This window comes from Muscardinus avellanarius, assembly GCF_963383645.1.
Source record: "Muscardinus avellanarius genome assembly, chromosome: 3".
NCBI lineage: Eukaryota > Metazoa > Chordata > Mammalia > Rodentia > Gliridae > Muscardinus > Muscardinus avellanarius.
Genome location: NC_137788.1, coordinates 92,493,756 through 92,510,133, shown reverse-complemented (window position 1 = coordinate 92,510,133; position 16,378 = coordinate 92,493,756). Strand labels below are relative to the sequence as shown.

Genomic DNA, 16,378 nt, shown 5'->3' with positions numbered 1-16,378 from the left:
TAATTGCTTTTTTATGGCACACTCTCATTAAATTTCCACAACAGCTCCATGGACCTGATTACATTATTAGCCTAGTTAGTGGATTGGGAAACCAGCCAAAAGGTTTTAAATAGTTTGCCAAGAACAGATAGTGAGGATGTCATAGGGCTGGAATTTGAACCAAATGATCTGACAAAACCCAGATTTTTTTTTTTAATGCGGTACTATCCAGTCAACTATGCATATATTTGTAGCATAAAAATGTATTTTTACTGTGCTATTTTGCTTTTTATATTATTTTTTCTGTATTTTTTTTTTTTTTTTTGTATTTGTGTTACTAGGAATTGAACCCAGGAGCATTATATCTAAGATACACCTCCAGCCTTATTTTATTTTTTATTTTAAAACAGGGATTTGCTAAGTTGCTGAGACCGATCTGGAACCTGCATTCCTGCTGTCTCAGCCTCTCAAGTATTGGGCTACTGTCTTATTATATATTTTTAGTGATTTCTAATTCATAAACATTATTTTTTTACATTGTTTTAAGTGATTTCATAGGATTCCATTACATAGATATTTTGTATTTCATTGAACCAATCTCAAAAACTGTGATCCATTTTAGCAATTTATTATTATTAATTACGCTTTGATAAATTGAGAACACATCCATACACATAGCATCCTAGCTCCATAAATTCTCAGAGGTGGAATTGCTGATCTCTTGTAGCATTTTGAATTTGAATCCATGATAACCATATGCACAATCTATTATCATTTTACACTACTGTCCATAATAGAATTTGGAATCAATAAATTGCTATAAGAACTCTTAATATTGCTCCAGATATTGTTAATTGCACTTGTTTTTCAAATAGACATTTCAACTCAACTAATATCATCCCTCAAATAATTAAATATGATATATATTAAATAGATATATTTGTAAAACTACTTTGAAAATAAACCTATTTAATATATAATATTCTTATAGATATATAATGAGTCATCATTTAACTTTCTGAGATATATGTATGGTAATCATTTAACTTACATATTTATTTAATGAATGTTTGGCAAATACCTATGTAAATCACATAGTATGATGGGTACATGGAATGTGATAATGGAAGAGGAAAATAAGAAAGTATGCCTTTGTGAATTTAGAGCCAAATAGCTAAGTGCCTAATAGTTCTGATTTTTAAATACATATACTTTTTATTAGTGAAACTATATCATGCGATAGGAACAAATGATCTAAAATATATCTTGAAGGAAAGATAGAATAATACCTTTGCATATTCTGTCATTACAATGCCTCTTCAAAGAGTGCATAGCTATAGAATAGACAAAAGCAGAAAATATCCTCTAAGCACTATAAAAGTAATGTTTAAGTAAGTGTCTTAAGTGTTAACCTTTTGTGTTTGATATTGTACTGGCACCAGGATGTTTCTTTACGTTGAATACAATTTCTCATAATCTTTTTAATTTCAATGTGTGGCTTTAAAGTTTGAATATAACTTGGACCAATACTATAAGGCAAGCCTAATAGAGTTATAAAGCTCCCTGAACCCATCCCATTTGTTTGTTGAACTGTTTACTCTCTAAATTTAGATGACTTATTAAGGTTGTCATGGAGAAGTAAAAAAAAAAAAAATGTGGTCTAAGATCGGTTTAGAAATCCAAAATTTCTAACTCTTTGGACTTCTCCTCCCAGGTGGAACTTTTCCAGAAGATTTTTCAATATTATTTACAGTAAAGCCCAAAAAGGGAATTCAGTCATTCCTTCTATCTATATATAATGAGCATGGTATTCAGCAAATTGGTGTTGAAGTTGGGAGATCACCGGTTTTTTTGTTTGAAGACCACACTGGAAAACCCGCCCCAGAAGACTACCCACTCTTCAGAACTGTTAACATTGCCGATGGAAAGTAAGTAGCTCAGATATCATATGTGAGAGCTGTGCCCAAAACCATTCTTTCACTGAATCATTCAACAAATATTGCATGTCATGCAGGTTTTCTAGGGGATGGTGATTAAAAAAAAGGGGAAAACAATAAGATACCTAAATTGTGAAGTTTACTTTATCATCTAAGCCAGCAAACAATGAAAAACCCTATATTAATATATAGTATATAGGCATAAAAGAGAGTGAAAGACCAAGCAGAGGATGGGAACAGCTGGGTGGAGAGCATAATTTTAAGAAGCAAAGTCAGGGGCCAGGCATGGTGACCTAAGCTGGAACCTGGAGGATCGCAGGTTTGAGGTCAGTTTCAACAATTTAGGGAGACCCTGTCTGCATAATTCTTCATTGCCAAACTGGAAACAGCCAAGATGTTCATCAACAGATGAGTGGATTACAAAACTATGGGATATGTATGCAATGGAATTCTACTCAGCCATAAAGAAAAACACAATTACATCATTTAGAGGGAAAATGATGGAACTGGAGAATATTATGCTAAAGTAAGATTAGTCAGGCACACACACAAAAATAAATCGGATATTCTCCCTAATATGCAGAAGCTAGGAAGAAAATGGGTCATAGGAGGAACTCTAGACAAAGGACAAGATACTATAGATGAGCAAATAAGGTGACCTAGCTGAGGGGATGGGAGAGGGGAAGAGGGAAATTCTCTAATGCACATGATGTACTTTAACAAACATATCAAAGTCAATCACTAAGCCAAACATGAGAAGGAGGGAGGTGGAGGGAATGTGGCAGGAATTGGACAAGGGCTAATTGGGTGATGTGTGCATGTATGCCTCCACTATCTTGTACCCCATTAAGATGTATGACTACAATGCACCAATACAAAATTAAAAATAAGCCGGGTGTGGTGGCACACTCTTGTAATCCCTGTGCTTGGGTGGTGGAGACAGGAGGAAAGCGCACAGGTTTGAAGCAAACCTCGCTGGCTTAAGAGACCCTGTTTCCAAATAAAAATATAAAATAGGTCTGGGAGTGTAGCGCAGAGGTAGAAGGGTTACCAGGAACCCCAGTACCACCAAAAAAATAAAAAATAAAATAAAAATAAATAAAAACAAAACAAAATTTCTGCATAATCTAAAAAAAAAAATGAGTAAGGCTGGGGGTGTAGCTAAGAAGGAGAGTGCCCCTGGGTTCAATCCAATGGAAAGGAGGAACAGAGAGAGGAAGGGAGAAAAAAGTAAGGTCAGTGAAAATCTCAGGAAGGCAGCATGGAGGTCGGGGGCGGGGCATGGGGCATACCATGCTGAGACTCCCAAGCACCCTGTTCCAGGACAAGATAAGCAAATGCTGAGTTTCTTCTTCCAGGCTGTAGCTCCTTTGCTCCATGTGACTTCAAGAAGACCAGCCTGACAGGAGCAGAGTGGGGTGGCCAGTGTAAAAATTCAGCTGGAGGCCAAAGAACACAATACACTGAGGGGGGGTTTTAAACACTTTGAGTTCTGCTCTGGTGACGTGGAAAGTCAGTGGGACCTTTTATGCAGAAAATGTTCTGATTTGACTTATATATTTTTTTACCAGTAATATTAATATTGGCGATCATAGGACGCCTCATATAACACTTCGTAAATGTTGTATACTGTTCTAAGCATTTAATACAAATCTCACTCATTTAATTTGTCACGATTATTTTAAGAAAGTAATGTTAATAAAAATGACAGATAAGGGGACTGAGGCACAGAAAGTTTAAGTAACTTGCCCAAGGTCACTAGGTTGGAAAGTGACAGAGGGGCCCTTTGAAGGTACATAGTCAGGCTCGAGGTACTACCTTCGGAAAACCTGGCTGAATTTTGCATTCTGTGTTGTGCTCATTGCCTTTCACCTAGGAAGAAGTTAAACATAAACAAATATGAATTGAATTTGCCCCGTATTTTACTTCTGAATCTAGACCTCTAAAAGTAGCATTTTCAGCTCTAGGACATTTGTTTTTAGGAACAGAAGAGAATAGTGCACGTGGTAAAAAAAAAATATATCCATGTACTTTGTACCTTTGTCAGAATCACAGAGAAGCTTTTAAGTCTCTGCCAAGAAAAACTATTTTCTCTGATAATTTACAGTATTATCCTGTGGACAAGTAAAATGTATGTCATAATTTTTCTTTTTTGACATTAACAAACATCAAGGTAAAATTTGAGCTCATATTTAGCATCTGTGAAGGATATTTTGAATGTATATTTTTAAAATTATTATTGTTGTATTGTAGTCATACATCTTAATGGAGTACAAGATGGTAGAGGCATATTATTATGCAGTCTTTTATTTATCTACCTTTATATTTTCTTGATTTATTGTTACATTGTAATCAGACATTATTAGGAGCTACAGAATGGTAGAGGCATACATGAATACATCACTAATTTAGCCCTTCCCCAATTCCCACTTCATTCCTTCCCTCCTGCCTCCTTCTCACGTTCAGGTTAGCGACTGGTTTTGATATATTGGTGAATGTGCATCGTGTACATTAGGTGCATCCCTCTTCCGTCCTTTCATCTCTCTTAGTTGGGTCCTTATTTACTTATCTAAGGTTTCTCCCTCTTTGTCTAGAGTCCTTCCTATATTCCATTTTCTCACTAGTTTCTACATATTAGGGAGAACATCCAACTTTTTACTTTTTGTGACAGGCTAATCTTACTTAGCATAGTTTTCTTCAGTTCCATCTATTTCCCTGCGAATAACATCATTTCATTCTTCTTTGTGGATGAGTAAACTTCCATTGTGTACATATCCCCAAATTTTGTAATCCATTCATCTGTTAATGGACATCTTGGCCTATTTCATAGTTTGGCAATTGTGAATTGTGTAGCTATGAACATCACTGCTAAGAAAACAAATAACCCAATTAAAAAAATGGGCAAGTGAACTAAATAGACACTATACCAAAGAAGAAAATCAAATGGCCAATAAATGTATGAAAAGATGCTCAACATCATTAGCAATTAGAAGGATGCAAACAAAAACTACTCTGAGATTTTACCTAACACTAATTAGAATGGAAATCATTAAAAATACAAATAACAACAAATGCAGGGGCAGGTATAGAGAAGTGGGAACTCTATCATATTGCTTGTAGTTTTGCAAATTAGCACAGGAAAAGTATATGAAAGATCCTCAAAAGATTGGGAATGAACCTACCATATGACCCAGCAATACCACTTCTGGGTATCTTCCCAAAAGAATGGAAACTAATCTGCCAGACTAATGAATGCATATCTATGTTTATCTTGCTTTCTTAACTGAAAAAATTTAGTGTGGCTCACATCCTATTTAAAAGTAATAGACACTTTTTAGTCTGAACAAATTATTACAATGAAATATGAGAAATTCTCAATAAATATTTTTGATTGCTTATTGAGCAGAACAAGAAATTATATTTACATATCTCACAGTGGTCAAATACTACTGCCAGTATACTGAATAAAATGAATACTTGGTACTATTCAATTTTTCATTCATGCATTCATTTAATAACATTTGATTAAGTGTTTACCATGTGTCAGCACTATATTAATCATGTGAGACTATAGAAATATGACATAGTTATTGAGCCCAACTAGCGCAACAATTTGAATGCAAACATTATTGGTATTTAAGCCCAGTTGGGTTTAAGAACTCTTTGATTTGTTAAGAATAATAATTACCATCATTAAGGAATGCCTGTTGATTCCATATGTATTTATCCACTCTCCTCCACTTGGCCAGTTTTTAGAACACAGGCATTGCAGCAGTGAACAGCTCAGGTGAAGTCCATCCACTCCTGGATATTAAATTCTATTAGAAAAGCCTGTAATGGACAAACATATAATGCATGGGGCTTATTGTTCTAAAAACAAAAATAAATCAAAATAATAGTATTGTGTATTCATTTAGAGAGAACTGCCCTTTCAGGTGATGTTGCATTCAACAAAGTGCAGAATATGAGGTGATAGCAGTGTAGATTTGGATGCAGAGGAAGGGCATTGCTGCAATGTAAAGAACATGCAGAAAGAGCAATAAAGAGGCAGCCCCATTGTGGCTGGAGTATAGGAAAACAGAAAGCACAATGTCAGCTCTTTCAGTCAGCATTCTAATTGCTGTGACCAAACAAACAAACAACTGATAATAACTTAGAGGAAGGAGATATGTTTGCTCAAAATTTTGGAGATTTCATTGGTTCTGTGCATTTTGACCACGTGAAGTCTGTAGTAGAGCTCAGGACATGGTGCAGGTAGAGGGGATGAAGGAGAGAGAGAGAGAGAGAGAGAGAGAGAGAGAGAGAGAGAGAGAGAGAGAGAGAGAGAGAGAGAGAGAGAAGAGGAGAGGAGAGGAGAGGAGAGGAGAGGAGAGGAGAGGAGAGGAGAGGAGAGGAGAGGAGAGGAGAGGAGAGGAGAGGAGGGAAGGGAAGGGAAGGGAAGGGAAGGGAAGGGAAGGGAAGGGAAGGGAAGGGAAGGGAAGGGAAGAATGAATTCTGCTCTCACATCATAGAGGCCAGAAGCAAGAGAAAGGAAGCAAGGGTAGAGGTACCATATATAATCCTCAAGGCCATACCACTAGGGACCTGTCTTTGCTTACCAAATTTTACCTCCAATATGGCCGTCTTGTCTAGGCATGAAGTCAGAATAGCATTCTAAATCCAAACCACAACATCAGACATGAGGTCAGAGAGAACCAAGGGGCACACCTATGAGACAGAATAAGGATGTCATTTGTTAGTGTGACTATTTTATTATTTTTATTAATTCTGACTTATTTTACTTATTCTGACTCATATTTTAAAATGTCATCATAGATGGAAAAGAGGGAAAGCAGAATTAGTTAGGAGTTTAGATGAGATCTGAGACCTGAAACTAAGTCCAGAGATTTTGGATTTTTTTTATACTTTGAATGTAAGAACTGATGAGAGTTTTAATAAAAATGTATATTATGAGACAGAGTAAGAAATATTTAAAATGTGTTAATTTAATATTTTAACTTAGTTATTTGAATATTATATATGACACTGTGATTTATAAATCTCAGTATTATCATTATTGTGACTTAAATTAATTCAATGAAAATGTTTAGACATTCTAAACAGCTTTCAATAATTTGAGATCATTTTTATTTTCTGCTAATGAGAAGCACACACCTACAGTTTAAAAATTGATTTAAAGATGCAGGCATCTTGGCATGAAGGATGTGAAAATTTTACTCTCACTGTATTAAGTGGCTTCTTATATAAATCTGCTGAGTTCAAACCAAGCAGACACCCATGCTAGTAGAATGTGCTAGTGGAAAGACTAATGATTAAGTGTGTATGGAAATATACTTGGTTCTCATCAGTAGCTATGCCAAGTATCATGAAACAGACATTTAAGGAAGGCTCCTGCAACCTTTCGGGTACTTTATTTTGTGGATGTAGTCCCAGGCACTTCTGGAATATCAATCTAGCACTTTTCATTAGGAAAAAATATATAAATCAGAGTGGTTTGCAGAATCCAAGTGAGCTTCATTTGGTGGTTTATGTTAGCACCAGACTTTGTTAATAAAACCCACCTTTTTACAGAATGGCTGGGGTCCGCATGTTTCCACAGGTCGGGCTGGGTATCCTTCTCTCAGCTTGTCATCACCACCCTGAATTAGCTGGAGCAGTAGCTCCTGGAGTGAATTGAGACTCTTACTCCACACACGCGCTGACTATGCTTTCTTTCAGGGCTTCCACTTCCTGCCAACTCTGGGAAGAAGGAGAGATATTGTGTCTCAGTCTTGGATCCTGCCAATAGTAGTGATCTATAACTGTCTTGAAATTAAAGTGGAAAGAGAAAATGAAAGCACTCGAAATAAATGGGAATAAAGACAGAGTAGCACATTGTGTTTTACAATTAGAACGTTCAGTCGCTCCAGATGGAACAGTCATTCAATTAGTAGACACATCCTTTTATGGTCCATCTCAGGGGATCACTAGATCAGAATTTTTTTTCAAGTAGAATTCCACTTTGGGAGAAAGCATTTACGTACATAGAAACTATTACTTACCCCATAGCCCATCCTAACCTCTTATCAAATACCCTCATCAGGATACAGTGAGATTAAGCTTTTGTTGCTACTCCACAAAGTGAAGCAAAGGGTGGACACTTTCTTATCAGCATGGGCAGCTAATCCTGCTGTGCATCTCCTCCTGTTTGTGTCCTTAAGTACCTCCACTGTGCTGGGTAGACAGTATGCAGTCATCTGCTAAACAATAAATAAATAAGCCTGACATTCATGTACCCTTTCAGCTCACTTTTGCAGTTGAAAATACACAGTATACAAATATGGGGTTGGCAACCAAAGTCACTGAAGCTTACCAAAGAATTACTTGGCTTTTCCAGGTGGCATCGGGTAGCAATCAGTGTCGAGAAGAAAACTGTGACAATGATTGTTGACTGTAAGAAGAAAACCACAAAACCCCTTGACAGAAGTGAGAGATCGATTGTTGATACCAATGGAATCACGGTCTTTGGAACAAGGATTTTGGATGAAGATGTTTTTGAGGTAAAAACAGAACAGATTAAACTTTACGCTGAAGATTTTTGCATCAGATGAACTGGGTTAATAATAGTAACAATCAGTATATGTTATAGAGCAAAGTTGAAACCTTTCAAGGATGACCTACTTTCTAGGTCTGTGGGTGTAGCAGTGATGTTTTCCATTGTTCAGTAGGAGAATGACTAGACAATGGGGCTGCAGGGCCTGCAGAACCTTTACAGAGATTCGTTGGTTTGAAAACAACCATACTAGTCTCCTGGGAAGGACAGATGGCTCTTCACTTTTAGTACTACTCTCTTTTATTTTCTTTGGAGAAAAAAAATCACGTTCTTCTCTTCTTCCTCTGGAACATTAATTTAGAGAAATGTATAATCCCATATTCTGCTTTGCTTTGCTCTTTCTGAATGTTTTCAAGGTAAAAGTAGAAATAATTTTGCAAAAGGCGAATTTTATGCTTTTAAATCACATTCTTACAAAATAGGAAAGTTATTGTAAGAAGCTACATTCAGTTATGTATCTCTAATTATAATAATCACATTTTTCTCTTAATACTTTAATATTGGACATAATAGTTCGTAATTTAATTTTCAGTCATTTAATAAATGAATAAACAGATCCAAATCATGACTCTTTAAAGAAATACACCCCCGAGATATTATTCTTTCCTTTTGTGATCGTTTTAACACATTTTGTAAGTCATTTATTTTTTTGTAGTATAACAGAGTAAAGCTGTGTAATATAAATTAATGGATATGTTTCACACAAGAGATTTGCTATGCTTTGTTGGTGTGTATATGTCTACATACACATTTATTAGATGAGTGGATATTATATATAATTATTAAAAATTTTAGTCTTCAATTTCTTTTTAAAATAACACTATTTTTAAATACAGATTCACAGGCTAATGTATTTTCCTTAATCTGTACAACCTTATTTTGCAGGATAATAAATGAATAATATGGCTAGATTTCCTTCCTTCATTCCTTCCTTTTTTTCTCCCTCCCTGTCTTCCCTTCCTCCCTTCTTTCCTGTCTTTCTTTTTCTTTCCTTCCTTTCTTCCTTTTTTCCTTTCTTCCTTCCTTCTTTTCTCCCTCCTGACGTCTCTTCCTTTCTTCTTTATCTCCTTTTTTTTTCTTATTAATTTTTAACTTTGTAATACCACATACTACAATTTAAATCCTGCATCTGGACGTGGTGGTACATACTTGTAATTCCAGTATTTGGGATGCTGAAACGGAGAATCACAGTTTGTAGCCAGCGTCAGCTACTTAGTGAAGCCCTCCATAATTAGAAAAACTCTGTTTCAAAATAAAGAATAAAAAATAGGACTGGGAGTGTGGCTTGGAGTTAGAATGCTCCTTGGTTCAATACCCACTCCCACAAAAAAAAAAAAAAAAGAAGAAAAAATAATCCTGTAGTGATTCTATTTATTTAGAAAACCCATTGAAATATTATGAAAATAATTTTGAAAAGTATTTTAATATCTTTAGTGAATATGATAATGCATGATAAAAATCAGTTTACTAAGCTGCTTCATATTTTTTAATTTTACAAAACTCTTATGAAGCTTAAAGTAGAATATTAATTTGCAATTATGTGCAAATTAGTTCTTAAAATGTAAATGAATGAACTTTCCATTATCAGATTTGATTTTTTACTATCTTTGACAAAATCCAAACAATATGGTCTCTTTCCACTGAAAAATAGAGCTTGGGGAAAACAAATGATTTTAAACACACTTTTAAATGATAATAAAAATCATCATATCTGACTATAAGGTTAATGTCTTTCTCCAAAAATATCTTAAAATATTTTTACTTTTGTTTTGGTTTACGTTGTGGTATGATAATAGACTTTTAAATCTAAATGAATATGTTGAAGTAAGCAAAAAATGGCAGAGTATAGAATGGTAGCACATACATATCATTTTAATGTTTGATAAATAGATGAAATGGTGAAGATGCTGGTTATAATAGTGATTCACTAGTCTGAAACTAGAACTTTTGCTTTTTCAGAAAAACTATAATTCATATTTAGACAGAAATTTGTTTAATGTATTTAATTTCACATATACACAAAGCTATATCAAGAATGGTACTCATATGCCCAAAAATGTTAAACGTGACTATATTTGAATTGCTGTCTGATGGCCTAATAGTCCAGTATATAGCAAAAGCAACACTGCATTTGATTTTAAAAATTTGATAAGAATGCTTTAAATGAAAATGCCAGTATGCCTATATAGACCCACAATTCAGATACTAAAATTTCAACATAGCAGAGTGAATTTGGAATAAGAAAAATCTGATTTTAAATCCTAGCATCTATCTTAATTTTCACCATTCTTTCCGCAATTACCTCATGTAAATTTCAGTTCATATTCTTTACATGGGAATTTAATAAAATCTCCTTCATAGGATTAAAAGTAATTGAGATGATGTATGCAAAGTTTCTAATGTATTAGTATGAATTCTTATACCTATATTCCTATGTAATATGTATGAACTAAATATATTAATATAATTATGCAACAATGCATATTTTTATATTAATTTTGAGTGTATTTTTATGATTTTCTATCTATATTTCAGATATTTTTGTATAATTTGATATAGTTCACTAATAGTCACCCATGTATCAGTCCAAACTTCTAGAGTGTCCTTTCCTGGGTTATTTCTAGTGTACAATGTACCTAGTATAGATTAAATTTATTCCCATAAACAAATAGTTTAAGGGCATAGTACTAGATGCTGTAATTTTTTCTTTCAGTTTTAAGTATTTTAAAGATTGTAAATGAAAAAAAATTGTAATCTCATTAATATTTTGTTATTTTTTAAACTTTTCTGTTAAAAATTTCTCATTTCTTTGAATATAATTTTGCATCAGTCTCAAGAGCTTCCTTTAGCATTTTCTCTTTTTTTCTAAATAGGTCATTGTAGTCATTTTTTTTTTTTTTGAAGTTCAGGGTGATAGTGACGTATATGCACACAGTACTCTAAGCACTCCTTCATGTCCCACCCAGTTCCTTTCCCCACTTATCTTCCTCAAAGCAGTGGTTGGCTTTGACAAATTTGTGTGTATATCTCATGTCTATTGTGGTGATTCCCTCTTTAAGTTTTTCTCCCCCCTCCCATCTCCCTCAGTTAGGAGCCTCCTTTACTCCACTAGGGTTTCTCCTTCTGTGTCTGGAATCCCTCCTATGTCCCAATTTCTCCCTACATTCCACCTATGAAAAAGAACATCTGATCTTTCACTTTTCATTGATTAATCATAACATAATATTCTACAATTCCATCTGTTTCCCTGCAAATGAAATAATTTTATTCTTTTTTATCACTGAGTAGAATTCTATTGTGTATATATACCATAGTTTTTAATCCATTCATCTGTTGATAGATTGCCAACTTGTTCCATAGTTTGGCAATTGTGAATTGTGCAGCTATTAACATAGATATGCATGTATTACTCTGGTAGTTTGGTTTCAGTTATTTTGGGTAGATACCCAGGAGTGGTATAGCTGAATCATATGGTAGGTTCATTCTCATTCTTCTGAAGATCCTCCACACTGTTTCCCAAAGTGGTTGCATTAATTTAGAATGCCACTGACGATGTATCAGAATTCCTACTTCTGCATATCCTCACCAGCATTTGTTGTTGTGTTTTTAATGTTTGTCCTTCTAATTGGGAATAAGTGAACTCTCAGGATAGTTTTGATTAGCATTTCTCTGATTGCTAATATTGAACTTTTTTTTTTCCATTGTTTTGGCCCTTTGTATTTTTTTGTGAAGTATCTATTTAGTTTACTTGCCCATTCTTTGATTGGATTATTAGTTTTCTTAGCAGTGAATTTCTTGAACTCTTTGTCTATTCTATTCTAGATATTAGTCCTCTATCAGAGAAGTATATATATATATATATATATATATATATATATATATATATATATATTTTTGTTGTTGTTGTACTGGGGATGGAACACAGGGGCATTCTACCTCCGAGCTACACCTCCAGCTCTATTGTTTTATTCTTTATTTTGAAACAGGGTCTCACTGAGTTGAAGAGGGACTCATTAAATAGCTGAGGCTGTCTGCAAACCATGATCCTCCTGTCTCAGCCTCCCAAATGCTGGGATTACGAGGGTGGGCCACCACACCTGGCTTCTTTGTATATTTTTGACATCAGTTTTGGTTTTTGTTTTTGGTCACAGTATCTTTTGTAAATACTTCTCCTGCTCTGTGGATTGTTTTATTTTTCTCCTGATAGTTTCTTTCACAAAGAAAAATTTTTAAAATTTAACAAAGCCCAGATTATCCAATTATTTCTTTTCCAATCATGACTTTATATTGTGTTGAAAGTCATTTCCATATTCCAAATGAAATAGGGTTTCTCCTATGCTTGCTTGAAGTTTTATAATTTTGCATTTTACATTAGATTTGTGGTTCAGTTTGAGTAAATATTTTGAAGGGTGTAAGTTCTTTAGGTAAATTCACTTTCTTTTACATGTGGATGTCCATTTTTTCCAATACTATTAATTGACAAGATAGTCCTCTCTCTATTGTATTATCTTTGATTTTTTCTCAAAGACTGGACTATTATATTATGTACCTCTTTTTCTAGGCTCTGTGTTCCATGTTTTTATTAGTTATTCACCAATACGACCCCAGTGATTTTTATAACATTATGTTAAATATTGAAACCAGATAGAATCAGTCTTCTGTCTTTGGTATTTTCATTCAATATTGAGTTAGTTGACTATTATAGATCTTTTTGCTTCTCTTTATAAAATTTAGAATTATATTTTCAAGATCCATAAAATAACTTCATGGGATATTATTTAAGTTTGTGTTGAATATATCTATATATCAATTTATAGAGTTGGGGACAACTGACATCTTGATGTTACTCTTTCCATCTATTAACATAAAATAGTTCTTCATTTGCTTAGTTCTTCTTTAAATCATAGTTTTTTTTTTTTAGATATTAATGCCAACATAAATTGTATTTTTTTTTTTGAGGTACTGGGGGTGGAACCCAGGGGCATTTTTACCTCTGGGTTATACTTGCAGACCTATTTTATATTTCATTTGAAAACAGGGTCTCACAAAGTTGCTAAGAGCCTCACTAAGTAGTTGAGACTGGCTTTGAACCTGTGTGATCCTCCTGTCTCATCCTTCCAAGCGCTGAGATTACACGTGTGCGCCACCATACCCAGCACCAGCCCTATTTTTTATTTTTATTTTTTTTTAACAGGCTCTCACTGAATTGCAAAGGGCCTCACTAATAGCTGAGGCTGGCTGGGAACCATGATACTCCTGTCTCAGCCTCCCAAATGCTGGGATTACAAGAATGTGCCATCATGCCCAGCCTGATTTTTAAATTTCAATACAATTTTTTATCGCTTTTTAATGGGAAAGAGTTGAGCCATTGTATTTAAACTTTGTATCCTGCACTATTGCAGTAATCAGTTATTAGTTCCTGAGTTTTTATTTGGGTTTTTGTTTTACTTCATTTAGATTTTCTATAAAAGATCATGTCATCTGCAAACAAAACAGCTACATTAATTCCCAATTGTTAGCCTTTTATTTCCTTTTCATGTCTTACTGTGTTAGGTAGAATTTTAAGCATGATTTTGGAAAGCAAAGTAGAGGGAGGGAAATTCTTGCCTTTTTTATCTTAGTGGGAAATCTTTATACATCTTATGAGTACATTTGCTACATTTTATTGTTCATGATAATTCTTTCAAGTCAAGGAAGCCTTGATGTTTCTACTTTGCTGAAAACTTCTTTATTCTGAATGTTCATAAGATTTTGCCAAATGCTTTTTTCAAACTATTGATGTGAATATTTGATATTTCTTTAGCTTGTTGATATCATTATGTTCATTTATTTGCAAATGTTAAACTAGCCTTGCATACTTGGGAGAAATCCCTCTTGGTCATTGTATATAATTGTTTTCATAAATCATTTGGTTTGATTTATAATATCATTTTGATAATTTTGGCATTTATTTTCATGAAGGATATTGGTCTGCTTGGTTATTTTTTAATATCTTCATCTGGCTTTGATACTAAAGTAATATAATTTCACAGAATGACTTAAGAAGTATTGTATTTTCTTATTTCTTCTGAAAGACATCATTGAGATATGGCTTATTCTTTTAATTGTTTGGTATAATTTACTAGTGAACCCTTCCTGGCCTTGTGTTTTATGCTTTGGAAAGCTATTAGTTTTTCATTCAATTTCTTTATTGCATTCAGGCCTATCCAGATATTCTATTTCTTTCTCTGTGGATTTTTGCAAATTTTTGTCTCTCAAGAACTAGTCCATTTCATCTATGATATCAAATTTGTGACAATTCTAAAATATTGTGTTATTATTCTTTTAATATCCATAGGGTCTATAGTGAATTTCTCTCTTCTGATACTAATAATCTGTATTCTCTATTTTATTTATCTTGAGTAGAAGCTTGTCAATATTTTCAAAGAACCAGCTTTTCCATTGGTGGTATTCCAGTGGATTTTTCTGAATTTTTTTTATTATGTATACTCAATTTTTAATATCTCCTTTGTTCTGCTTGCTTTGAATTCATCTTGCTCTTCTTTGTCTGTGGGGGAGCAAAGGGGATTGAACTCAGGGGCATTCTACCTCTAAGGTATTTTTATTTTGAAACAAGGGCTCACTAGGTTGCTGAGAGTTCCACTAAATTGCTGAGGCTAGTTCTGAATCTGCGATCCTCCTGTCTCAGCCTCCCAAGTACTAGGATTATAGGTGTGTACCACTGTGTCTAGATTTACTCTTCTTTTTCTAGTGTGTTAAGGTGGAAGCTTAGATGCCTAGTTTTAGATTTTTTTTCCTTTTGTAATATATATATATATATATATATATATATATATATATATATATATATATATATATTCAGTGTCATAAGTTTCCCTTTAAGGTAAATTCCATGCTTATTTCATTTTTATCATATTTTTAAATTGCTCTGGAAATTTATTCCTTGTCTCATGCTTAGAAGTATGATTTTTTTTAACATCCATACACTTGAGATTTTCCCAGCTACACTTTTCTTATTATTTTCTATTTTAATTTATTGTCATCTAAGTAGACAACATATGATTTAGATTGTTAATCAGCATTGTGTTGCTGGGACAGAATACCCAAAGTAATCAACTTTTGAGAAGAAAACATTTATTTTTGCTAATGGTTTCAGTGTTTAAGTTCACAGTCACTTCATCCAATCCTTTTAAGCCTGTGGTGAGGTAGGAAGAAATGTTGAAGGAGGCTGCTTACTTCATGATGGTGAAGAAGCAAAAGAGAGAAAGGAGCTGGAGTCCCAATATCACCTTTAAGGTCATGCCTGCAATGACCTAACTTCCTCTCACTAGTCAACAGCTCCTAAAGGTTTCAGCCCCCACTTCCCATAGCACCACAGGATGCTGACCATACCTTTAGAACATGGGGTTTGGGGAACATAGAACATTCAAATCCTAACATTCTACTACTGGCTTCCAAAGGCTATTTCTGACACAAGGCTGCTAAAGTCACCAAAAGTAAGAGCAGAATTAATTATATGTGCAGTTCTGTTAGTTTTTTTCTCATGTATTTTGATGCTTTGTTGCTAGGAGTGTTATGTATTAGGGATTATTATTTTTTTATTAGAGTATTGGCCCTTTTATTATTATGTAATAACCCTCTTTATTCTAGAAAACTTTATGCTCTGAAGACTACTGTTTAGAGTTGATATAGTCACTCCTCCACACACTTTCTTTTGGTTAGGAAAGTTTGTTTTTTATTTATCTTCTTCACTTTTTTCTGTATTTGTCCTTATATTTAAATGGATCTTTTCTAGACAGCATATGTGTTTGTCTTGTCCTTTTATCCACACTGATTATGTCTGTCTTTAATGTGTGGATTTAGATAACTG

General features: G+C 34.0%; 1 protein-coding gene across 5 annotated transcripts in view; it reads left to right on the top strand.

Annotated features, from left to right (window-relative positions):
- The window catches only part of COL11A1 (collagen type XI alpha 1 chain), a gene marked incomplete at both ends in the record, with an annotated part of 228,661 nt that overhangs the window by 28,560 nt on the left and 183,723 nt on the right, over window positions 1-16,378 (top strand). For all 5 annotated transcript variants that reach the window (XM_080693166.1, XM_080693164.1, XM_080693167.1 and 2 more), the window contains 2 exons: window positions 1,694-1,907; window positions 8,293-8,455. In XM_080693166.1, coding sequence (XP_080549292.1) covers window positions 1,694-1,907; window positions 8,293-8,455 — 377 coding nt within the window. The remainder of the gene's footprint in view (window positions 1-1,693; window positions 1,908-8,292; window positions 8,456-16,378) is intronic.